Genomic DNA, 25,446 nt, shown 5'->3' with positions numbered 1-25,446 from the left:
TACTTCATCAGGAGCAGTTCATTGTAGAAATGAAATTGTGGTTTAACATTCAAAAATCCTTATAATTCATTATATGAATAAAAAATATTAAAAATCCATAACATTAATAGAAAAAAGAAAAAATTAGTATCTACTCAGTGACAGAAAAAGCATTTGATAAAATTCAGTAGCTATTCATGAAAAACTCTCAGCAAACTGAAAGTACAAGGAAATTTTCATAATCTGATTAAGAGAATCTACAAAAACACAACAGCAGGCATAATATTTAATAACAGGAATACAATATTTAATAATGGGAATACAATATGAATGCCTGTTCTTACTTCTTTTATTTAATATTTAACAAGTAGCTGGCCAGGCACGGTGGCTCATGCCTGTAATCCCAGCACTTTGGGAGGCCAAGGTGGGCAGATCACAAGGTCAAGAGATTGAGACCACCCTGGCCAACATGGTGAAACCCCATCTCTACTAAAAATACAAAAATTAGCCAGGCATGATGGTGTGTGCCCGTAGTCCCAGCTGCTCGGGAGGCTGAGGCAGGAGAATCGCTTGAACCCAGGAGGTGGAGGTTGCAGTGAGCCGAGATCACACCATTGCACTCAAGCTTGGTGACAGAGTGAGACTCTGTCTCAAAAAAAGGAAAAAAAAAAAAAAAAAAAGTAGCCAATGCAACATAAAAAATAAAAGCCAAAACCTGGAAATAAATAAATAAATAAATAAATAAATAAATAAATAAATATAAAAGAAAAGCCTATATACTAGGAGGTTGGGGGGAATAAAACTGCCCTTATTCACAAATAGTAAAATTATATTCACAAACTATTAGAATAGCAAGGTCACTGGAAATAACGTCAATATCCAAAAATTATATTGCTATATACTAACATTAAGAAGAATATTAAATTTAAAAAGCAGAGCTTCTCTGCCTATGGGGTAGCCATTTCTTATTCCTTTACTTTCCTAATAAACTTGCTTTTACTTTAAGGATTTGCCTTGAATTCTTTCTTGCGTGAGATCCAAGAACCCTCTCTTGGGGTCTGGATCAGGACGCTTTCCAATAACATCTTCCCGGCAAACCATGAAGGGACGATACTGAGGAGACCCCGACCCAAAGGAAATAGACCGCAGCACCAATTGGCCAACTTTGGGTAAGTGGTGGGGTGCTCAGGTAAAGGATGGGATTGGGTTAGAGGCCCAACTTAGGGGAGTTAGAGTCTCTCCTAAGACAGAGTAGGTTAAAGGTCCCTCTTAATAAAAGGCAAGGATGCTTCACTGAACTTCAGTTTGAGGCCCAACTTATGAGGGTTAGAGTCCCTTCTAAGATGTAGGGATTAGAGATTAGAGGCCCCCCATCAGTAAAGTCCCTCTTGGCTAAGAACAAATTTGGAATTATGGGATGTTAACCACTCTTCTCTTTGGATTAATTTGCCTTCCACTCTTTGCAGATGGCTGTGGGTGACAGGATTAGGCATGTACAGGTTCATGGGACATGGGGAGCTTTTTCCTCCCCTAAAGGGGGAAACCTGAGAGCTGATGGGACTTCTGGAAAAGATCCTTCACAACTGACAAGTGGCCACCTGAACTTTTGATTCAGTGTCATTGCAATGAGTGGGTCTTTCTCTGGCTTCCCTGAGCTCTTTGCCTTCCCCACTTTGACACAGGCAATCTCTCTCTCTCTCTCTCTCTCTCTCTCTCTCTCTCTCTCTGATTTCTTCAGAATTTGAAAACTAGTTGTGAATATTCTTAATTTATGGCAATATAGTTGTTTGTATAAGTACAATAAGAATCTGTTTTCTTGTGCAACAGGACACAGTTGGAAAAACTGGTTATTTTACCAAGGCATTGACTGGAATGGTGTACTTTCCTTTAAGGAATCAAATTTGACTTAGAGAGCCAATAAAGGCCCATTGGGAAAACTGGCCTCATACCTTGTCTACACAATCCCTGCACAGGTTTCTTGACCTGTAAGTAAATAATGTCATTTTCTGATGGGCCCAGGAGCCCCAAGTTATCTTGGGACCTCAAGAAGAGAGGAATTTACTCAAGTTCTAGGTATTGGAGGGTACAAACCCATGGCTGGGCTCAGCTTTTAAAAAGTCTCATCTGAGATTCTTTATGGAACAGCATTCCATCAAAGCCAATTTAAAAAGAACTTATGTTCTTTTTAGACTCTGCTTATTCCTGTGAGCCCATCAGTGTTCTCTGGCTGCTGCTCAAAAGAAACAAGAGGGACAGGTAATGTAGAAATCTCTATCAGTATTCTAATTCTGGACATGTTTTGGAATCAGTTAGTGACTCCCTATTAGCTTGGTTCCAACAATTGCCCAGTTCATGGAAAGTCTTCTTATTTAGTTTACTTGGGATAATTTTACTTATTTTGCTTTACTGTTGTAGAATATATTGCCGTTGTACTCTTTGTGTAGGAATGCAGGATGGGCTCCCTTAATGTTTTCTGAAATGGAACACTTATTAATCTTCCGGGTATCACCTTTTGTCAGAACTCAAGAGTTATGAATGGCCCTCACCATACTGTTGCCTTCTGACTGAGCTCCTCTCTACCCGAATACAAGAGACCTTAACAGTTAGGCAGGAATATCATCACCCCTATTCAGCCTGAAGAAGTTACAGAAGATGAATTTTCATCCCTCTACAACCCTTAGGATTAAGGATTCCCTTGTAAAAGGAGGGGAGGGGGCGGATATATCAGAGGTGTTTGAGCCAGAGCAACTCCTTCTTGAACAAGGGATAGCTAAAATAAGGCTGAGACCTACTGGGCTGCACTCCCAGGAGGTTAAGGCATTCTTAGTCAATGGATGAGACAGGAGATCAGCAAAAGGTACAGGTCACAAAGACCTTGCTGATAAAACAGCATGCAGTAAAGAAGCCAGCCAAAACCCACCAAAACCAAGATGGTGACAAAAGTGACCTCTGGTCATCCTCACTGCTCATTATATGCTAATTATAATTTATTAGCATGCTAAAAGACACTCCCACCAGCACCATGACAATTTACAAATGCCATGGTAATGTCAGGAAGTTACCTTATATGGTCTAAAAGGGGAGAAAACCTCAGTTCCAGGAATTGCCCACTTCTTTCCTAGAAAACTTATGAATAATCCTCCCCTTGTTTAGCATATGATCAAGGAATAACTACAAGTAACCTTGGTTGAACAGCCCATGCCACTGCTCTGCTTAGGGAGTAGCCTTTCTTTATTCCTTAACTTCACTAGTAAACTTGCTTGCACTTAAAAAACAAACAAACAAAACCCAGTAACATTCAGAATATCATTTAAGAATATAAAATAAAGCTGAGCACTGTGACACACAACTGTAATATGCCTTTGTATATATATATCTTCCATACTTTATCCACACATCTGTTGATGGGTGCTTAGGTTGATTCCACATGTTGGCTATTGTGAATAGTGCTGCAATAAACATGGGCGTGCAGATAGCTCTTTGATACACTGATTTCCTTTTTTTTTTTTTTTGGATATATACTCAACAATGGAATTGCTAGATCATATGGAAGTTATATTTTTAGTTTTTTGAAGAACCTCCATGCTGTTCTGCATAGTGGCTATATTAATTTACATTCCTACCAGTATATGAGGATTCCCCTTTTTGCAAGCAGTTTTTTTTTTTTTTTTTTTTTGCTACTTAGTTGTTTAAGCTCCCAATATAGGCTGGTTATTAATCCTTTCTCAGAGAGACAGTTTGCAAATATTTTCTCACATTATATGGGCTGTCTCTTCACTTTGTTGATTGTTTCCTTTGCTGTGCAGAAGCTTTTTAGCTTGATGTAATAATCTTAATTGTCTATTTTTGCTTTGGTTGCCTGTGCTTTTGAGGTCTTACACAAGACAGTTTTGCCCAGATCAAGTCCTGAAGTGTTTCCCCAATGTTTTCTTCTAATAGTTTCATAGTTTTGGGTCTTAGATTCAAATCTTTTATCCATTTTGATTTGATTTTTGTGTATGGTGAGAGATAGGAGTCTAGTTTCATTCTTCTACATATAGTTATCCAGTTTTCCCGGCACCATTTATTGAAGACACTATTCCTTTTTAAGTTTCTGCTTTGTAGAAGATGAGTTGGTTTTAAATGAATGCATTTATATCAGGGTTCTCTGTTCCATTGGTATCTATGTCCATTTTTATGCCAGTACCATGCTCTTTTGGTTACTACAGCTTTGTAATAAATTTTGAAGTCATGTAGTGTGATGCCTCCAGCTCTGTTAATGTGATGAATCACATTGATTGATTCATGTATATGCTGAGCCATCCTTACAACCCTAGCATGAATCTCACTTGATCATGGTGAATGTTCTTTTTAATGTGTTGTTCATTTTGCTCAAGATTGCTTTGGTTACTCAGCGTCTTTTGTGGGTCCATATAAATTTTAGGATTTCCCCCCCTTATTTCTGTGAAGAATGTCATTGGTATTTTGATATGAATTGCATTGAATCTGTAAATTGCTTTGGGTAGTATTTTAACAGTATTAATTCTTCCAATCCATAAGCATGGAATATCTTCCCTTTCTTGGTGTCCTATTTCTTTCATCAGGGTTTTGTCATTTTCCTTCTATAGAACTTTCACTTCTTTTGGTTAGATTGATTCCTAGGTATTTCATATTTTTTGTAGCTATGATAAATGGGATTGCTTTCTTGACTTCTTTTTCTGATTGTTCACATATAAATGCTACTAATTATGTTGATTTTGCATCCTGCAACTTCACTGAATTCCCTTATGTGTCCTAACAGCTTTTCAGTGGAGTCTTTGTAAGATCAGGCCATCTGCAAACAAGGCTAATTTGACTCCTTCCTTTCCAATGTGGATGCCCTTTATTTTCTTTTCTTGCTTAGTTGCTCTGGCCAGTACTTCAGGCATTTCGTTGAATAGCAGTGAAAGTGGGCATTCTTGTCTTGTTCCAGTCTTCAAAGTACAATGCTAGATGTGGGTTCGTCATAGATGGTCTTTACTATTTTTAGGAATATTCTTTTTACACCCATTTTGGTGTATCAAAAAGGGATGTTGAATTTTACCAAAAGCTGTTTGGCATCTATTGAAATAATCATATAGTTTTTGTTCTTGTTTCTGTTAATGTGATGAATCACATTGATTGATTCATGTATATGCTGAGCCATCCTTACAACCCTAGCATGAATCTCACTTGATCATGGTGAATGTTCTTTTTAATGTGTTGTTGAATTTGACTTGCTAATACTTTGTTGAGGATTTTTGCATCTATGTTCATCAGTGATATTGGTCTGTAGTTTTCTCTTTTCATTGTGTCCTTGTCTGGTTTTGGTATTAGGGTAATGCTGGCCTTGTAGAGTGAGTTTGGAAGTATTCCCTCCTTTTCAAAGCATTTTAGTGGGATTCATCATCACTGTTCTTTAAATTTTTGGTAGAATTCAGCAGTGAATCCATCAAGTCCTGGGCTTTTCTTTTTTTGAGACAGGGTGTTGCTCTGTCACCAGAGCTGGAGTGCAGTGGTGTGAACACTGCTCACTGCAGCCTCAACTTCCCAGGCTCAAGCAGTCCTCCCACCTTAGCCTCCCGAGTAGCTGGGACCACAGGATTAGCCTGACAGGATTAGCCGCCACACCCAGCTAATTTTTTATTTTGTAGGGACTGGATCTTGTTATATTGCCCAGGCTGGTCTCAAACTCCTGGCCTCAAGCAATCCTCATTACTTGGCCTCCCAAAGGGCTGGGATTATAGGTGTGAGCCACTGTGCCCAGCCTGGGCTTTTCTTTAATGGGAGAGTTTTTATTATAGCTTCAATCTCATTACTTGTTATTGGTTTGTTGAGGTTTTCTATTTCTTTATGGTTTAATCTTGGTAGGTTATATGTGTCCAAAAATGTATTCATTTCTTCCACATTTTGTGATTTGTTGGTGTATAATTATTCATAATCATCTCTAATAATTATATTTCTGAGGTCTGAGTTATATCTCATCTCTTGTTTGATTTTATTATAGTCCTCTCTCTCAGTCTAGCTAAAGGTTTGTCAATGTTGTTTATCTTTTCAAAAAACCAACTTTTCGTTTTGTTTATCTTCTATACTTTTTTAGTCTCAATTTTATTTATTTCTGCTCTGATCTTTATTATTTCTTCTGCTAACTTGGGATTTGCTTTGTTCTTGCTTTTCTAATTCCTTGACATGTATTTTTAGGTTGTTTATTGGAAATGTTTCTCCTTTTTTGACATAGGCATTTATTGCTATAAACTTCCCTTTCAGTATTGCTTTTGCCATACCCCATACACTTTGCTATGTTGTATTTCCCTTTACATTTAGGAAATTTTTTAATTTCCTTCTTACTTTCTTCTTTGGCCCACTGGTTGCTTAGGAACATGTTATTTTCCATTTGTGTGTGTATTTTCCAAAGTTCCTCTCACTATTGATTTCCAGTTTTCTTCCATTGTGGTCAGAGAAGATACTGGATATGATTTATATTTTTTTGAACTTGTACAGACCTGTTTGTGCCTAAGATATGGTCTATTCTGAAAAATATTCCATGTGTTGATGAAAAGAATGTGTATTCTGCAGCAGTTGGGTGAAATGTTCTGTAGATGTCAGTTAGAACTACTGTATCTAGTGTGCAGTTTATGCTGTTTCTTTGTTGATTTTCTGTCTGGATGATCTGTCCATTACTGACAGTAGGATGTTAAAGCCCCCTACTATTACTGTATTGCAGTTTCTCTCTCCCTTTACATCCATTAATGTTGGCTTTATATGGAGCTTCAGTGTTGAGTGCATAGATATTTATAATTGTTATATCCTCTGGTTGAATTGACCCTTTAATCATATAGTGACCCTCCTTCACTGCCAGTTTTTACAGTCTTTGTAGTTTATCTTATCTGCTATGAGTACAGCTACTCTTGCTCTTTATTGTTTTCTAGTTGCATGGAATATCTTTTTCCAGCCCTTCTCCACTTTCAGTCTATATGTGTCTTTATAGGTGAAGTGGGTTTCTTGTAGGCAGCACATAGGTAGGTCTCATTTATTTATCCATTCAGCTACTCTATGGCTTTTAATTGAAGAACTGAGACATTTTACATAAAAACACACAAAATAATTCTATAATTTAACTCCATCCTCCAACATTTTGTCTTTTAGTTGTATCAATTTACATATCTTTATATTATCTATTAACAGGTTGGTATAGTTTTGATACATTTATCTTTAGGGCTTCATACTAGAGTTTGAGTGGATTGCACACCATAAATACAGTTAACAAAGTATTCTGGGTTTGTCTGTGTACTTAATTTTACCAGTGGGTTTTATACTTTAAAAAGTTTCCTTTTGCATGGTAGTGTTTTTTTCTTTCAGATTGAAGAACTCCCTTCCGCATTCTTGCAAGATGGGTCTTGGTGGTGGTCAGTTTCCTTGGCTTTTGTTTATGCGTGAAAGACTTCAGCTCTCCTTTAAATTTGTATGACAATTTGTTGGACACAATATTCTTGGGTGTCAGTTTTTTGTTGTTTGAGTGCTTTGAAAATGTTGTTCTACTCCCTCCTGGCCAGCATGGTTTCTGTGGAGAAGTCTGTTGCTCCATGAATTGGAGCTCCTTTATCTGTTATTTGCTTCTTATCTCTCATTGCTTTTAGGATCTTCTCTTTGTCTTTGACCTTTGAGAGTTTGATTATTATATGCCTTGGAGTAGTCTTATTTGCATTGAATCTGTTTGGTGTTCTCAGGCCTTCCTTTACCTGGATATGTGTATCTTTCTCATGTCTTGAAAAATTTTCTGTTATTATTTCTTTGAATAAGCTTCCTATGCCTTGCTCATGCTCGGCTCTCTCTTAAACACTAATAATTCTTAGATTTGGTCTTTTGGGGTAATTTTTTGTATCTTGTAGGCACTCTTCATTCCTTTTCCTTCTATTTATTTTTCTTCTCTGACTGTGTATTTTCAAATAGCCAGCTCACTGATTCTTTCCTCTGTTTGGTTCATTCTGCTATTAAGAACCTCTAAAGAGTTTTATAGTTCAGCAAATGTACTTCTCTTCCAGGATTTCTGTTTGACTTTTTTTATTATTTTAATCTCTTTGTTAAATTTCTCTGATAAATTTCTGAGCTGCTTTTCTGTGTTATCTTGGAGATCACTGAGTTTCCTTAAAACTACTATTTAGAATTCTTGGTCCAAGAACTCACAAATTGCCACTTCATTAGAATCACTAAATTTCTGCCTTTTGTCCTTTTGGGAAGGTCATGGTTCCTTGTTTGCTGTAGTTTCTTGTGCATATATGTCTATGTCTTTGCCTTGAAGGATTAGTTATTTATTCCAGGTTACTTTGTCCAGCTTGTTTTGGATTTTATTGAATATATCTGCTTAGCAGATCTTTACTGCTAGTTTGCTGCCTCCTTTTTGGCTCTAGGTGGTGCCTTCAACCTAGGTTCACATTGGAGCTAGTAAATGGTTTGACCACTGCCTGTCCCAAAATGGGGGAGGTCCCAAAGGGTTTAGGACAGCAGTGTGGGAAGGCTAGCTAGGAGTTCACACCCAGGGGACCTGGGGAATGTACCTCCTACAACCACTCTCTTTTGGTGCTTCCTTTGGCTGAGTTACAGAGGAGAGTTTCTGGGCTGGGGATTGTAGTCCAGCCTTGCTTGTTTGTCTCTGCCTGTCCTCAGGATATTTCTCCCTTCAGGCAGTCACAATACTACCCGTCAGTTAAGGCAAGGACAGTTCTCCTGACAGGGAACTGAAGAAGGTGGGGAAGCTGGCTGACCATTTCAATTTTGCTTTTTCCAGTACAGAAACTGTGAGTTGAGGGGAGATTTTCTGCACAGTTGGGGCCTGGCAGAATGGGAGGGAGGGGCATCGCACATGTGTAAGTGCAGTTCTCCTACCATCTGCTCAGAGTTTTTCCACCTCTCTTTGGCCTCAGGAAGTATCTCATCTAGCTTGAGCTCTGGGCTGTTGCTGGTGGAAGATCTTGGCACTGTATTTGTTTGTTTGTTTTTGTTGGGGCAAGAGAAGCCAGCTTATTTTACGCTGCCATTTTAGGACCAGAACCAATAAAGATTTTCTTTAAAGAACACAAAAGTTAGTAACTGAAAAGGGGGGTGAGGGAGAAGATACACACCTCCTCGCCGCAAACAAAGTTGGATTTCATAAAGAGCTACTTTTCATCTAAAGACACCATTAAGAGAGCAAAGGGGCAAGCCACAGAGTAGAAGATACACAAAGAATATGCCAGGCATAGTGGCTCACACCTATAATCCTAGCACTTTGGGAGGTTGAGGTGGGCAGATCACTTGAGCTCAGGAGTTCAAGGCTAGCCTGGGCAACATGGCAAAACCCTGTCTCTACAAAAAGTACAAAAATTAGCCAGGCATGGTGGCATGCACCTGTAGTCCCAGCTACTTGGGGGACTGAGGAGAGAGGATCGCTTGAGCCTGAGAGGTCAAGGCTGTAGTGAGGTGAGATTGCACCTAACTAAAATGAAAAAGACAGACAATAACAAGAATTGTTGAGGATATAGAACAACAGGAATCCTCATATATTGTTAGTAATAATGTATATTGGTATAACTCCTTTAGAAAACTACTTAGCAGTTTCTCCTGAAGCCAAAGAGATATAAATATATATCCCAAGTAATTCTACTCCACACTATATACCTAACAGAATATGTGCATACCTTCATCAAAAGGCATATATGTGGCAGCCCTATTTGTAATAGGTAAAAACTAGAAAACCAGGTCAGGTGTGGTGGCTCATGCTTGTAATCCCAGCACTTTCAGAGGCCGAGGTGGGAGGATTACTGGAAGTCAGGAGTGAGACCAGCCTGGCCAACATGGTAAAATCCTGTCCCTACTAAAAATACAAAAATTAGCCAAGCAGAGTGGTGAGTGCCCATAATCCCAACTACTTGGGAGGCTAAGGCAGGAGGATCGCTTGAACCCGGGAGGTGGAGGTTGCAGTGAGCCGAGATCGTGCCACTGCACTCTAGCTTGGGTGACAGAGCAAGACTCTGTCTCAAAAAAACAAACTGGAAAACCAACAAAATGTTCACCATAAGAAAAATGGATACATTGTAGTATAATCATATAATGGAATACTATACAGGAATGAGAACAAATAATTCACAGCTACATACAGCAATATGGACGAATCTCACAAACAATGCTGGGCAAAATAAGACAGAGACAAACATACATACTGTATAATTTCATTATATGAAGTTCAAAACCGTGCAAAATTAATCAATTTATAATTAGAAGTCAGCATAATATTTATCCTTGGGTAGGTGTTGGGTAGTGGGTAATGACTAGAAAGGGACACAAGGAAGTATCTGAGATGTTGGTAATATTCTGTTTCTTGTTCTGGGTATTTGTTACACAACAGTGTTCACTTGGTGAAAATCCACCATGTCTGAATGTGTATAATATAATTCCAACAAAAGTTCACTTAAAAACACACAATACAATTTTTTGGAGGATAAGTTGACACTTGATTTGCATATCTATATGAAACAATATGTGCATAATGACAACATACTTTTGAAAAACTACTAAGGATCTAATAAACAACAAAATTTACTATTTTAAAATTATAACAATTAAAATGTACTGGTACAAAATGGTAGTAACACACATAATAGGCAAGTCAATGGAACTAACTATAATGAATAGAAAGTGATACAGTAAATATGAGAGTTTTTACTATGGCATAGATAGCATTTCAATAAATAAGTACATTTACTTGTACACTTAAGTAAAAGCATTAAATCTATAAGTTATATATAATAGAAAGAACATTTCTAAAAGACATAAGAGGATTTTGGTCAATGCTATCAATTCATTCAATCATTTTGCCTTTCTGAGCGTCACTGACTGACTTGTAAAATGATAGATTTGAAATAGGGTGCTTTCTATAACTTATAATCAAATTAGTCAAAAATAAGAATTGTGGACAGGAGGAGAAGAGCAAAGACAAAAGTTAATTTTTGTTTGTTTTTGAGAATGAGTCTTACTCTGTCACCCAGGCTGGAGTGCAGTGGCGCAATCTCGGCTCACTGCAAGCTCTGCCTCCTGAGTTCACGCCATTCTCCGGCCTCAGCCTCCTGAGTAGCTGGGATTACAGGCGCCCGCCACCACACCTGGCTAATTTTTTGTAGTTTTAGTAGAGATGGGGTTTCACTGTGTTAGCCAGGATGGTCTTGATCTCCTGACCTCGTGATCCTCCCAACTCAGCCTCCCAAAGTGCTGGGATTACAGACATGAGCCATCATGCCCGGCCGGCTGACAAAAGTTAATTTTAAAGCTTAGGACAGTACACAAGATAATAAAGGTAGAAACAGTCATCAGATTTACCCAGGAAAAATCAATATGAGGCCAGGTGTGAACTAGATGAAAAGAAAAAAAAGAACTGTAAAGTGGCAAGACATTACAAATAAACCTGGTTTGGGGATTGAGTGTAAGTTTCCTCAAATTCCTAGAGAAACAACCTATAGCAAGACACTACAAACTACCTCATTTCTACCTTAGTAGATAACTACAGGTTGATGATCCTGAACATTGTACAATACAAACACTAATTGTGTTATATAAAATCTATATACTCTGAACTAGTGTAATTCAAGCCCATATTTACCTTGCAAATGGAAGACGCATCAACTTGCACTGTTTACTAACTCGTTTCTTCTTGCTAGCTGACAGTAGAAAGGAACTCTGATGGAACTATTTTTGAAAAGAATAAAGAAAACAGAAAGTTTCTAACCTTATTAAATCATGTTAGTTATCACAGTACCAAATTATACAATGACATTAATAGTAAAAGAACATTTCTTGCATTTGCCTTTAATAGTTTAATGAGAATAATGTGATAAGGTTAAAACACAGTTCATCCTTAATTATGCCAACGAAAGATAATCACTGCCAATATTTTGGTAAATAACATCAACATTCCTCCATGTGTAGGAATAAATACATGACTATACCTACACAAATACAATATCTTTACATACATGCAATATGTTCATGTCTATGTATGTGTTATGTAATATTTTATTGAATTTTATAATCTTCTAAATGGCCTTTTAAAATTCAAAATCTGGGTGATTTTAATACATCTTTTATATATTTGCTTATCCACATTTCTAAATTTTCAGATACAAACATGTTTTTAATTATTAATAAAGACCAGAAAATTAGGCAACACACAACCATATTTCTTATTACAGAGCTAAGCTGTAATAGAAACAAGGGAATGGTGCCAAATTATCAAGCTGATTTTAAAATTTATATGAAAATGCAAAAGACCTAGAATAGCTAAAACAACAACAACAACAAAAACTTTGAAAAAGAAAGAAGTTAGGAGGGTTACAGTAATTGAGACAGTATAGTGTTATTATGATAGACAAATAGATCAATGACATAGAGCAGAGAGTCCAGAAATGGATTCACATATATTTGGCCAATTAATTTTTGACAAAAGCACAAAGGTCAAACGGGGAACCTAAACTTCCACACTCACCAGGCTATAATAAGACAACTCTTTTCCAAATCTGGGGTACCATCAAAAAAGGCTTGGGACAGCCCAGTGTTAGAGTACATCCCCGCCCAGCAATGTCAGTGGAGGACATATTTGGATCGCCATCCTGTTTCATATTCTTTTTATGAGATGGTCAGTTGGGTGCAGCCATTAAAAGAAGGCAGAGACTCAGGAAAAAAATAAAGTTTATTATACTCACAGGTCCTAGAGATAAGAGGTACAGCAGGCCATGCAGAGCCACACAGAAAAGACACTAGGATGGTCAGGAGGCAGAAGATGGGAATGAGGGGAAGGTTTAGGCCAGAGCCTATTACCAGAGTTTCCACAGGAAAGGCAAGGCAGGGCAGGGTGAATAGTCTAGAATTGGCTAGTTTGAATAATACTGGCAGGCTCTAAGACATGGGAGAGGTAGGTCCCTGGTTGCCTAGTACCTGACCCAGGGACAATCAGAGGACCATTGCCTCCTGAGATATAAGGGCCAGACAGGGGAGGTATGGCTCTGGATTAGTTAGCTTGCATATCAAAAGTGCTATGGTTTGAATGTTTCCTCCAAAACTCATGTTGAAACTGAATTACCATTGTGATAGTATTAAGAGGCAGGACCTTTAAGAGGTAATTATGTCATGAGGGCTCTGCCCTCACGAATGGATTAATGCTGTTATTGCAGGAGTGGGTTAGTTACAGGAGTCTGGTCTCCTTTTCTGTCTTGGATGCTTTCTCACCCTTCCACCTTCTATCATGGGATGACACATACCAGATGTTAGCATCATGCTCTTGGACTTCCCAGCCTCCAGAACTGTGAATCAAATGAATCTCTGTTCTTTATAAATTACCCAGTCTTTTTAGAGAATGAAATCTCAAATGAAAAAAAGAAAAGAAAATGATAAATTACCCTGTATGTGGCATTCTGTTATAGCAGCAGAAAACAGACTAAAACAAAAGACAAGCTCCTGGCTGGTCCCTTGCTATCTCTAAAAATTGGCTAGCCCTGGGAAGGGCAGTGTCTCCAGCCAATAATATTTTAAAAGATGTAAAAACATCATAATACACAGAAAATAAAATGTATATATGCTATACATCCCCATTCAGTGATAGGAAAGAGTTCCCCTCCCTCTCCTCTATGGTGGGGATAGAAGTCGTTTAATAAAGAACTAGGATTTTCATCACTCTTCAGGAGTAACAAACTCCCCCCTTCATTATCCTCCTCATCCTCATGTCAGCAGAGGCCATGAAAGTAATGAGGTGCCCTTCCCTGTTCCAGCCACAGTGGTGTCAGCCTGAACTCCCAGCTCCACTCATCAGTTATGCCCACCACAGTGTTGTCAACAGAGGCTGAATGGGAAGTCTAAACTTCAGTACCCACTTGGCAGTAGGCAGCACCTCCCCTTACCACCAGTGTAGTGTCAAAGGAGGACTCCTTAAACAGAAGATGGAAATAAGATTCAATGTCTTATAATGCACCTAAAATGTCCCAAGATACAATCAAAAATCAATCAATCGTCATGCCAAAAATCAGGTAACTCTAAATTTGAATGAGAAAGGATAATAGATACCAACACTGAGATGACACAAATGTTGGAATTTATGACGAAGATTTTAAAAAAGGTATCATAACAATGCTTCAACAAGCAATTACTAACATGCTTAAAACAAATGAAAAAATGGAACATCTCAGCAAACAAATAGATGTAAAGAGCCAAATGGAGCTCAGAACTGAAAAATGTAATAACCAAATAAAACAAATTAAATGGGCTCAACAGCAAAACCAAGAAAACAAAAGGGGGAAAAATCTGTGAACTTGGAGATAGAACAATAGAAATTACCCAAACTGAACAAGAGAGAAAAGAGACTGAAAAAAATAATAGAGGGTTAGGGATTTGTGGAATAGCAAAAAAGATAAAACATGCATGTCATCAGAATCCTAGAAGGAAAGGAGAAAGAAAAAGAGTTCAGGACTGGAAAAGTATTTGGGGACATAATGGTTGAACATTTTTCCAAATTTGATAAAGATATCAACCTACAAATTCAAGAAGCTGAGTGAACCTCAAAAAGATAAACCCAAGGAAATTCATGGCAAAACACATCAAAGTCAAAATTCTCAAAACTAAAGACAATTTAAAAAATGGAAAATATTGAGAGAGAAATGGCATCTTACCTACAGTTAACAATAAAAAAAAGCATTGACTCGAAGTTAGAAAAGTAACAATGAACCACAAAAAGGCAAAATAACTTATTAAAAATAAAAGCAAAAAATGTTTGAAACATCAAACATTAAATTAGAAAGATGGTTCTTTCAAAAAAGAATAAAATAAAATAGAAAAACCACAACAACCTAAGATAGTGGGCGGGGGGTGGGGGGGGGATAGACAAATAAAAGCCCAAATACACAAAATTAATCAACTGGGGAAATACAACACAGACGAAATTAAAGAATAATGACAGACTACTCTGGTCAACTCTGTGAATATCAATTAAAAAGCTTAGATTAAAGAGATAACTTTCTAAGGAAAAGTAATTCAATAAAACTAAATACGAAAGAAAGACATTTTCCTAAGGGGACCAATATCCATAGGATAAATAAAGTCAACAAAGAGCTACTATCACTCTCATCAAAAAAGTCCCAGGTCCAGATGGTTTCACAGAATAATTCTACCAAACCTTTAAAGAAAAACAATTTTAATACTGTATCACTTTTCAAGAACACAGAAAAAGAAAGACATCCAAATTCTTTTTATGAGCTTAGTATATATATAATTGTTATCAATGCCTAAAGACTGTATGGTCTTATTTTTTTTCTATGCATAGAAAAAAAACTTCAGAGTCCTCACTTACAACTAACAATAGAAAAATCCTAAACAAAACTGGCAAAAAAGAATTCAGCAGCTCATTAAAAGAAAAATAAATCATTTCTGAAGTTTATTACAGAAATGTAAAATTAGGAAAGTTACTAAAATAAATAATCATACGAAGACACTTAAAAATACCATATCATCATCATGCTAAAAAGATACTTACATTATTTGGCATTATTTTTATTTAGAAAGCTCAATCAAAGAGGGACTACAGGAAACATACGTACCTTACTTATTTATATATAAAACAAGCATCATTCTTACTGGGGAAACACTACCTAATATTTTATACATGTGTATTGCATCCTATTATGTTCTAGATGTTGTTCTGGTAAAGACATCCCTGCACTCAAAAAGCTTACATTCTGATGGGATAAACAATAAACAAAATTGTCATACAGTGTTAAGTGTTAAGGAGAAAGATGAAAGAAGAAAAGCAGGATATGAAATGTTAGTACAAGGGTTGGGAGTGTTTAAATTTATGCAGAGTTGCTAGGGAAGACTTCACTGTAGTCACTTTTGAGTCAACATTTGAAGGATAAGAACTTGTCACATGCAGACAGAATATGTACAAAAGCACTGCGGTACCAACTTACCTCTGTTTGAGGGAGTGGGAAGAGAACGGCACTGAAAAGGTTAAGGAGTGGAAGAAACAGGAGAGTAGTAAATGAGGTGGAAGAAATAACAAGAGTTTCAGTTTTCAGATCATATCAAGCAATAGATAAGACTCCACTGGAGAGTTTCAAGCAGAGACTAACATTTTAACAGGATCATTCTGGCTGTTATAATAAGAGAATACATAGAGAAACAAGAGAAAAAGAAGGCCAAGTTGGGATGCTATTATTAATACAATATGTAAGTGAGAGATAATGGTGCCTTGGACATGGGTAGTGAAAGAGGGTTGTGAGAACTGGTAGAATTGTAGACTGATTTTGAAGGCAGAACTAAAATGATTTGCCAAAGCATCAGATACAGGGTGTGAGAAAAAGATAGGAAAAGAGAGTTGTGATTATCTTAGAGGAAAATCGCATAAGGAACTGGTTTGGTGGCAAATGTGAAATTTGAGATGCCTTTTAGACGTCCAGATGTCAAGTAGGTAATTAGATATAAATCGTCTGGAGGTCAGAGGAGATGGTCAGGCTGGAGTTACAAATTTGAAAGTCATCAGTGTACAGTAGTAACTAAAACCATAAGATAGAATAAAATTATTTAGGAGGAGTGAATGTAGATAGAAAAGAGAAGTCCAAGAACTGAGTCATAAGGCATTCCCAAAACTTAGACAAACAAAGAGAAACCAGCAAACAGACTGAAAAAGAATAGCCAGAAGGGTAGGAAGAGACTTAGTAGAGTGTAGTATTCTAAAAGTCATGAGAAGTCAATATAAGAACCAAGAATTATCCATGGGTTTTCGCAACATGGACATCAATGGTGACTTTCAGGATTTAGTGGATTGGTGGTGAAAACTCAGTTGGAATGGGATCAAGAGAAACTAGAGATAGTGAATAAATCTCTCAAAAAGCTTTGCTGTAAAGGCAAGAAGAGAGCTGAGATAGTAGCTGGGAAGCAGGTGGAATAAGAGGTTTATTTGTTTGTTTGTTTAAGATGAGAGATGGTAACATTTTTGCATCCTGATGGGAATAATTCAGAAGGGAGGAAAAAAGTTAATGATGCAAGAGGGAAAGGCACTCTACACTAACACAAGCCAACAGCAAAGGACAACCCAAGTGTCCAACAACAGGAGCCTAGTGAGGTAGATTACAAGTCCACTCTAGATCTATCCAAAGCAGCACCAAAAGAGAATGAGGAATCACTCCACGTAATCATTTGGAGAAATCCCCAAGATATGTCACATAAAAAGTAAGGTATAGAACATCTGGTATAGCATGCTATCTTTTGTGTAAAGAAGAAAATAAGAAAAATTTTTTTTATTTGTTTTTATATAAAGAAACAGATGAAAGCAATCACCTGCATGAGGTACAAGGAGAAGAGAGAATGGAGAAAAAAGTAGCTGAAGGCGGACAAAAGCATGTGTGAAACTTTATTCTATACTTTTCTTATCTCGTTCTGATGTTAGAACAGTATGTCTATATGACCCATCACCTGCCCGACTTAATAACAACCAGAAAGAAAAAGAATTTTAAAGCTTGGTATGCAAAAGTTAGTCTGTTAAATAGTAAGTTCAAGAAGGTAGCTACCAAGATTGTATACTATGCCTTCACCTCTAGCTTCTCCATCTACCTGCTGTCCAGTTTTTAGTTTTCCTTAATCTAGATGTTGACCTCAGCCCTCTGAATTTTCCAAAAAGAACCACATGAAAAGCATTTGGGAAATTTAGAATTTGTTTTAGAAAACAGTATAAAGTAGGACCACCTTCTATTTTTTTCCCTAGTTTTTCAACTGTGTCCATCTTTAAAACAAACAAACAAACAAACAAACAAAAACCCCAAAGTCTTTCCTCACTCAAAATGCTTCCTTTCTACTAATGTCTTCATGTTTCTTAGTCCATTTAGGAGCCAGTATGTTCCACTAACCTGTCTAATCCTGTTACTTTTAATAAAAACCTGATTTTCATATGACATTTTCAATAACCAATTATACAAAATGATAATATGCTGTTAGCCAGTTAAAACTGATATTATCATCAGTCCTTTGCACAAAACTTGAAATATGAATCTCCAACCTTGATGTTATTTAATCTCAGTGATCCTCTGTAATCTAAAGAATGACACTATTTACATATAAATTCTACTTACCTCAGAAAGACTGCTCATTTCAATTGCAGTTATCAAGTTATTGTTCATGAGAGCTTCTATGTCTATAAGCTTCTTATTCTGCACATGTAAAATAAAGACCGCTTTTAATCAGTTAAGACTTGGAATGTTTTATAATATCAAGCGTTTATGAATGCCATCCATGTGAGAAAACTTAAAAAATAATTGATATCACATTGAGCTAAAAATTGAGATCACATTCAGCTAAAATGTTACATTATATAGTACCAAATAGTGTTATATAGTCCAAATAGTCATACATATCATACATACATACATGTACACACACACACACACGTTGAATGCTTTGGAACTAACAATTACACGTTTTCCTATAAACATTTTTCTATCTTCTTATAATAATATATCACATGGCAAGAGAACAGTTTGTCAGCCACAGTAATTTAACCCACAAGTAGAGTAGGTCCTTTTTCCATTATAAATAAGTTCTACTTATTTTAGATTTAGATCTATAGTTGTAGCCTAGCTAATCATTGGCTCTCACTGCCCTGTCTGTGAACAGAGTTGAAATTTGGAAGGAAAAGAAACAACTATAATCTTCATTCTGTTTGGCTTGTGGCCAGGTAAATGCTGAGATTAAAAAAAGAATAACAACATTCTGGGAACTCCTTTCCTTTCAAGAACACTGGAAGAACTATGACCATCTTTTAAAAATGTATTAATGTACCAAGCTTTGCTTATGATTAGCAATCAAACGTTGGTCAAGGTATTATACTGGTTTACACAGCACACAAGCACACATTTAGAATGCAGATTTAAAACACATATTTTATTACCCATTAACAGTTTGTCCTTTAACATAGACTTACATGGCATACTGACTTTCAATAATTTTTCACAACTGGAGATCTGAAAAATATTTTTAGAGCTTCTATAATAATGCAGCTAAAAGATTTAAGTTATAATTAGAATTCAAAAACAATATAGCTTCCATACCAAGTTATTCAGCTTTAGGCGAAGAAATGTATTCTCAAAATTCAGTTTCTCTACTTCTTTTTGCAATAGCATCTTTTCAGTTGTAATTCTTCGAGAATTCTCTTTTTCTCTACTAAGAGCCTGAGCCAATGCCCTGTTGTTGTGCTTTAAAGATATTTTGAAAATAGAAGAATTATCTGTAAAAAGATTTTTAAAATGAGTTAATATTGAACTTACACCTTAATAAATTTTGTATTCCTTAGTAAAACTACATTAGACAAAATGCATTTCACTTTATAAGTTTTAACTGAAGATTGGAAAAGAGAATAACAATACAGATGTAGTTTTGAGAAAAATAAACTCACAGTTTAGAGCTGAAGAAATGAAAGCTAGACAGAAGATGATGAATTCAAGAGTTGTGAGGAATGCAGAATATGTATAAAAAGTTAGGAATAAGAGGACTGCAGCACAGACACAGCATTCTACATAATTAGATCAGTCACAAAAACTAAATCTTGATACTTGCTGCTCGACCTACTTTCCTACGTTTGACTAGCAGACAGAATTAAGAAACTGATTCTGCAGCTCTAACTGGAAATGTCCCACAGGAATGAGGATAGCCAATCTGTGAAAATTCTAAAGCCAGTTTCTACAGCTCCAGAACTGAAGAAATTACTTAATACTCCCAAAGTCCATTTTCAAACTTTGAGTGATAGAGGCATACTTACTCTAATGTTAGACGGATAATCTAAACCCCGTGGGACCTCTTACTGCCATCTAAAAGATCCTACCTCTTATTTCTAGGCATCTACTGCAATCTAAACTTGACTTCTCTTTAAAAGCACTATGTAAATATGATTTAAATCACTCCTGGAATGCTTTTCTGTTGGAAGCAAAGAAATTTCCTTGTGAGTTCATTGGTAGAGCTTACCTTAAATACAGTGTGTTCCCTTAGTATATTTAAAACATCATATTTTCATAATTTTAACTTACATGTCACCATTCAATAACATATGCCACTGAATAAAAGTCTAGTGTATGTGAAGTAAGTTTTATAAAATATAAGAACATTTTGTAAGTACTCAGGGAAAACTCGGGATTCTGCAAAACAGGGTCCAAAACAGTACTTTACCTTTGGCAGAGAGAGTAGTTTTGGATAGCCATCCTTGGCATAGCAAATGGAAACTGACTAGAACCAGCTTAGGATTTCCAGAAGATAAAGAGTAATAACATTTTCCTATTGTACTCCTCAAAGTCAGCATATTCCTTCGTAACATGGGTTATGGAATAGTCTTGCCAAAGGGAGGAAGCAAGAGCCAGTGTAAGGAGTGGCCCTAGAGACCTGGGTGGGAGCTGCATCATGATTTACAGGCACCCAGGAGGCTGGGTTGTTTTAGAAGTCACACGTGATTGTCCTTCGCAGAGCTGTATCAGCAGATAATGTGACTAAAAGGATACCTCTCCGACTCCTGCTAAGATGGTTATGAACATTGAGATAATTTTCAGAAGTAATGAAAATTTATCTTGGAGTTTTCCCACCTCCTTTTTTTTTTTTTTTTTTGCCCTTCTGATGCCTTAACTCCAGAATTCATGAAATTCCATTTCCAAAGTGCTCAGTGTCTTTGTAAGACTGCCTATATAAAGTCACACACACATATATATAAAAGCACCCAGTGTGAGCCAACCTCCTCTAGGCTACCCATCATCCAGTTGCCACAACATGCCAGAACAACCTGCTACACTTATTACGTCTTTTCCAGAAAAATCATGTTGGTATTCTTTTCTGCGCTGTAGAAAGTAGCTGTCTTGGGCCACTGCAGCCTCACTGCTGAAAATTCAGCTGTCACACTTAGGGTAAATCATCAAAACCACCCAACTAACAGGAGTTGAAGGAGATAGGAAGGATCAAATTTAAAAAGTTATCAGTTAACAAAATAGTCATTTTAGTAATTTTCTGTACTTGATAAAATAAGGTAGAAAACATAAAACAATTCTGGGGAAAAGTTAAAATGTGAGAGTATTTTAAAACTAATGGCACTTACTTAGAATTTTTGTTTTTATTTTTGAAGCAAGAGAAACATTCAACTTAGCAGTCTTTGAAATTCTTTTGTCTTTCACATGTCTCTTAATTCCTGAGGTAAAAAGTGAGCCAGTTTCCATCACTGGGCACGCCATCACTGAAGTGAAAGAAAAAAAAAATCATAGTATTGATTAATAAAAGAAAAAGGATAACTGATAAATACATTTTAAAAAGTAATAATCATGACTGAATATATTCTGTGCATTAAGTATTTGCTAAACTTTGTATAAAATCTGAAAGTATGAATGTAATCAAAAGTGGCTTAAGGTATAATCCAAAAAGGTAAATGATTATTTTTTTCATTTAAACCTACATTAATCATCTATGTACCAGGTGCAGGGGACAGATGACAGGATATGGTCTCTGCCCTCATGGAATGCATGGAATGTGGGTACAGACAGTGCTTTCATACAATGTAAGAAGTGTAACCTTAGAGATATACATAGCGTTTAAAGGAAGTACAGAAGAGATATACCTAATAATCCAAGGTGGGGAAGGGGGTTGGAGAAATAGGAAATCTTAAATTTGTCTATTAGATTTATGGCCTATTATAGAAACAGGAAGATAAAGAAACCATTACATTATAGTATTACAAGAGTAATAGCTACAATACACAATGCAGAGGAGAAGTGATTAACTGTGCCTGGGCAGAGGAAAAGGATCAGAAATAGCTTCACTGAGAAGGAGAGCTTGATGATGAGTCATGTAAGACCAACCTCCCCATGGCTCCATTTCCTCCCCAAGCCTCCTTACCTCCATCTGCAGAGATCTAAAAAAAAAAAAACAAAAAAAACTCTGTCCCCTGCACCTGCCTAACCCTCAATACTCAGCCTCCCCACCACTACCTGCCTTGAGTCCACAGGACTCAGCTCACTATGGCAATCCAGAACTCAGCTCACTATGTCAATCATGGCAAGAATCCCTCAACTCCTGGGTCACATTCATCCCCCTCACTGGAATCCCCTCAGCTCTACACATTCCTCATCTGGTCCTGTGGTAAGCTGGAAAATGGCCCCCCAAAGTTATTAGATCCCTTTAATTCTAAACCTCATGTGGAAAAAGGGCCTTTGCAGATTTGAATAAGTTGAAGATCTTGTAATGGGGAGATTATCCTGGATTATCCAGGCAGGCCTAAATACTATCACAAGAGTCCTTACAAAAGACAGCAGAAACAGGAGTGATGCAGTCACATGCCAAGGACTGCCAGCAGCCATCAGGAACTGACAAAGCAAGGAACAGATTCTCTGGAAGAGCCTCCAGAGAGAGTGCAGCTGGGAATACACCGTGAGGGGGGTAAAATTCAGTGATAACTGAATTTAGACTTCTGGCCTCCAGAACTGTGGGGAAATACATTTCTGTTGTTTTAAGCGCCTCATTTATGATAATTTGTTACAGCAGCCAAAGGAAATGAATACAGCCTGCCTATCTTACCCTTGCCAGACTCATGAGGTCCTCTAGAACTCACATTCCATCATCAACCAAACCTCTGCAGCCTCAATCTCTTCTCTGAATGTTCTCTTCATCTTCTTGAACCACCCTCTACCCTGAGGACACAGATTGTCCTGCAGTCCTGTCAGGCAGGGGCTGTTTTCCCTCCCACACACCTTCCCTCCTCCCTAAAAATTCCCATCCTTGAATATACTGTCATTTTATTCCTTTTTCCCTTTGTATCAGCTCTTCCTTCAAATGACCACAGGGCTTGCTCACTTCCTTCGAGCATTTGCCAAAATGTCACTTTCTTAGTGAGACTTCCCAGTCCAAACTACTTAAAAATTGCACACTTACGCCCATTCTCCCCTTCTGTTTTATTTTTTTCCATTAACTTACCAATGTCTAAGATAAAATTAAATAGTTTATTTAACTTATTATCTGTTTTCTCCTACGAAATTGTAAGTTCAATGAGGGCATAAACTTTTGTCAAGTTTGTTTGCTTCTGTACCTTAGTACAGAAATATGCCTGCCACATAGCAGCTGCTGGATAAACATTTGTGGAAGAAGTGACTATGAATGAATGGAAGAACTTTCCAATAGAAAAACTGCCCACTCTTGGAATGGGTCTCCTTTGAAAGTGTTAAGCAGATGTTGGGAGGTGTCAAGCAAATAATGGAAAGATGGTTTCAGAAGAAATTTCTGCAATGGGTAATAAGTTGAACCAGAAACTTTTCAAGATTAAGGCTCAACGGTTCTTTTAAACGCTTTGCCAAAAAGAAACTTTAAAATCAAACATCACTATCTATCTCATAGACAGTAGAACACAGAAACTCCCCTCAGACTGTTGCATCTCATACACCTGAAAGGGATCCTAACATAGAAATCTAGTTCATCTCCCAAAAAATCCAGTCTGGAATATCAAATCTCATTTTACTAATTAGGAAACCACAGCTGGACTGCCCTCCCCAATAAACTGGTTCTGACACAATTCCTTAATTTAATAAATGACACTGTCAATCACCTATTTAAATCCTCATGCCAGAAATCTGGGAGTGTTCCTTGACATTGCCCTGTCACCCCCTACATCAATGACCTTACCAAGGGAAACTTTAGGAGCCAGAACCAGGCATTTGGAGTACTGTTCCAGGGTGATTTACCATGTAGACACTGAGACATAATGATAGTGATTACAACTGTGTTGGAGCTCCAGTTCCAACGTTTCATAGCTATGTGATCTCAACACCTCTTCGTCTCAATTTCCAGATTTATAAAACCATAAAAAATCAGGTCATCTCCTTGTAGGGACTAAATGAGCCAATGTATGTACAGTGTCTAGTACAGGATCTAGTATACAGTCAGCACTCAATACCAGCACCTATTTATTACAACTCTGTGACACTTGTCCGGCCAGCATCTCGACTATCTCTAAATACGAAATACTCAGTTCCACATCCAATTCTCCTGAATTGGCTACCTCATCTAAAAATTTGTCCTATTCTCTACTGAATAGGATAGAACAGGACATCTCTACTGAACAGGACATTGTCCCTATTCTCTACTGAAATCCCACCTGTACATCAAGTAGCTCAAGTTCCAAGTTCCAAGTTCTCCCCAGTCTTCCATCACCTCTTCGCCTTCAGCCAGCCTCTCCAAAGGAGAGGGCTCCTTCGAGAACTTTGGCACGCAGTCCCTAACATTCATTCCGCAGACGCATACTGAGCGCTCACAATGCCCTAGAAACTGTTCAAGAGAGTAGAGCAGTCCCAGAGACAGAAATTTCTTCCCTTAAGTAGCTGACCTAACTGGTGGCTCTCCCTGCTCGCCCTGCCGGACGCTCAAATCTCAGAAACAAGAGGCAGCGACTCAAAGCCAAAACAGGACTCCGTCAACGAACCCCTCGGAGCCAGAGAGGGGCGCCGTCCCGGATCCCGGAGGACAGAGGGCGGAAGACGAGCCGGAGACCGAGGCGGACAGCGCCTAGAGAACCAGCTCAAGAACGACACCGATCCCGACAGTGAGAGGGCGGTCACGTCAAACGCCGCAGGCCACTAACTTACCTCTCTTTCAGCGTAGGGCACCCCCACCTAGCTCAGGGCGCTCCGCAAGCAGCAGTAGCAGAGGCTCAGGTTTAAACGCCACAGCCGTTGGCGGTTGCCCCATCAGCCAATCGGGTCCCGCGAAGATGGCGCAAGGGAGGACGGTTACTAGGAAGTGGAAGGCGGAAAGGGCGGGACCCCGCTGCGAGGGCAGGAGGGGGCGTGCCCAGGCGAGCCGGGGGCGGCCCTGTCTCCGTGACAGGGGTTCTCTTCCACCCCATGTTGGTGGCGGTCCGCTGTCTCCTGAAGCGTTGATGGAAAAGGAAACGCTCCTCTGACATTCATTATCAATCACATGTCTGAAAGGCTTGACAGCCACCTCAAGTCTGTTAGAAGGTATATGTTGTTTACTGGGATACTACCCACCCACATCTTACATTTCTTCTGCATCCTTGCATTTCCAGTTGTGATACCAGCACCTTTAGTTTTCACTTAAAAGCTCTCCCCATTTTTCTTTTAACTTTCTGGGGGAAAAGGAGCAATGACATTTCGTTGCAAACCCCGGATCTCATTAATATTTAGGTCTTGCACTAATGGTTTGTTTTAGCTGAATACACAAGACTGACGTTTTCCATTATACGCAACTACATTTTAAAAATGTATTATTCACCTTATATTCCATGTCAATTCGCTTATTTTTCGCAAATTACTTTCATAATCTTTACAAAGAAATTGGAGAAACTACAAAGAATAAAATTTCCTCTTTGTATGCCATTGGACTGAAAATGAAAATAGCTTGTTAAATCAAGGTTCCAATAATTGATTATACAGTAAT

The 25,446-nt window shown here is 37.8% G+C and overlaps 1 protein-coding gene across 2 annotated transcripts in view; it reads right to left on the bottom strand.

Moving 5' to 3' along the window:
- The window catches only part of SGO2 (shugoshin 2), a 48,142-nt gene extending 23,397 nt beyond the window's left edge, over positions 1 to 24,745 (bottom strand). Inside the window, exons 1-5 of one of the 2 annotated variants that reach the window (XM_030916337.1) lie at positions 24,633 to 24,745; positions 21,107 to 21,241; positions 19,086 to 19,261; positions 18,111 to 18,188; positions 11,606 to 11,691 (exon numbers count right to left, since the gene is read on the bottom strand). In XM_030916337.1, the coding sequence (XP_030772197.1) occupies positions 11,606 to 11,691; positions 18,111 to 18,188; positions 19,086 to 19,261; positions 21,107 to 21,239 (473 nt within the window). In that variant the 5' untranslated portion in view covers positions 21,240 to 21,241; positions 24,633 to 24,745. Of the gene's footprint in view, positions 1 to 11,605; positions 11,692 to 18,110; positions 18,189 to 19,085; positions 19,262 to 21,106; positions 21,242 to 24,632 lie in introns of those variants that run through there. The other variant, XM_030916336.1, reaches the window with a different exon arrangement.
- Positions 24,746 to 25,446: the final 701 nt, after the last annotated feature.

Source organism: Rhinopithecus roxellana, chromosome 14 (assembly GCF_007565055.1).
Source record: "Rhinopithecus roxellana isolate Shanxi Qingling chromosome 14, ASM756505v1, whole genome shotgun sequence".
Taxonomy (NCBI): domain Eukaryota; kingdom Metazoa; phylum Chordata; class Mammalia; order Primates; family Cercopithecidae; genus Rhinopithecus; species Rhinopithecus roxellana.
Note: the sequence above shows the minus strand (reverse complement) of the source record. Positions and strands in the feature narration are given on the sequence as shown.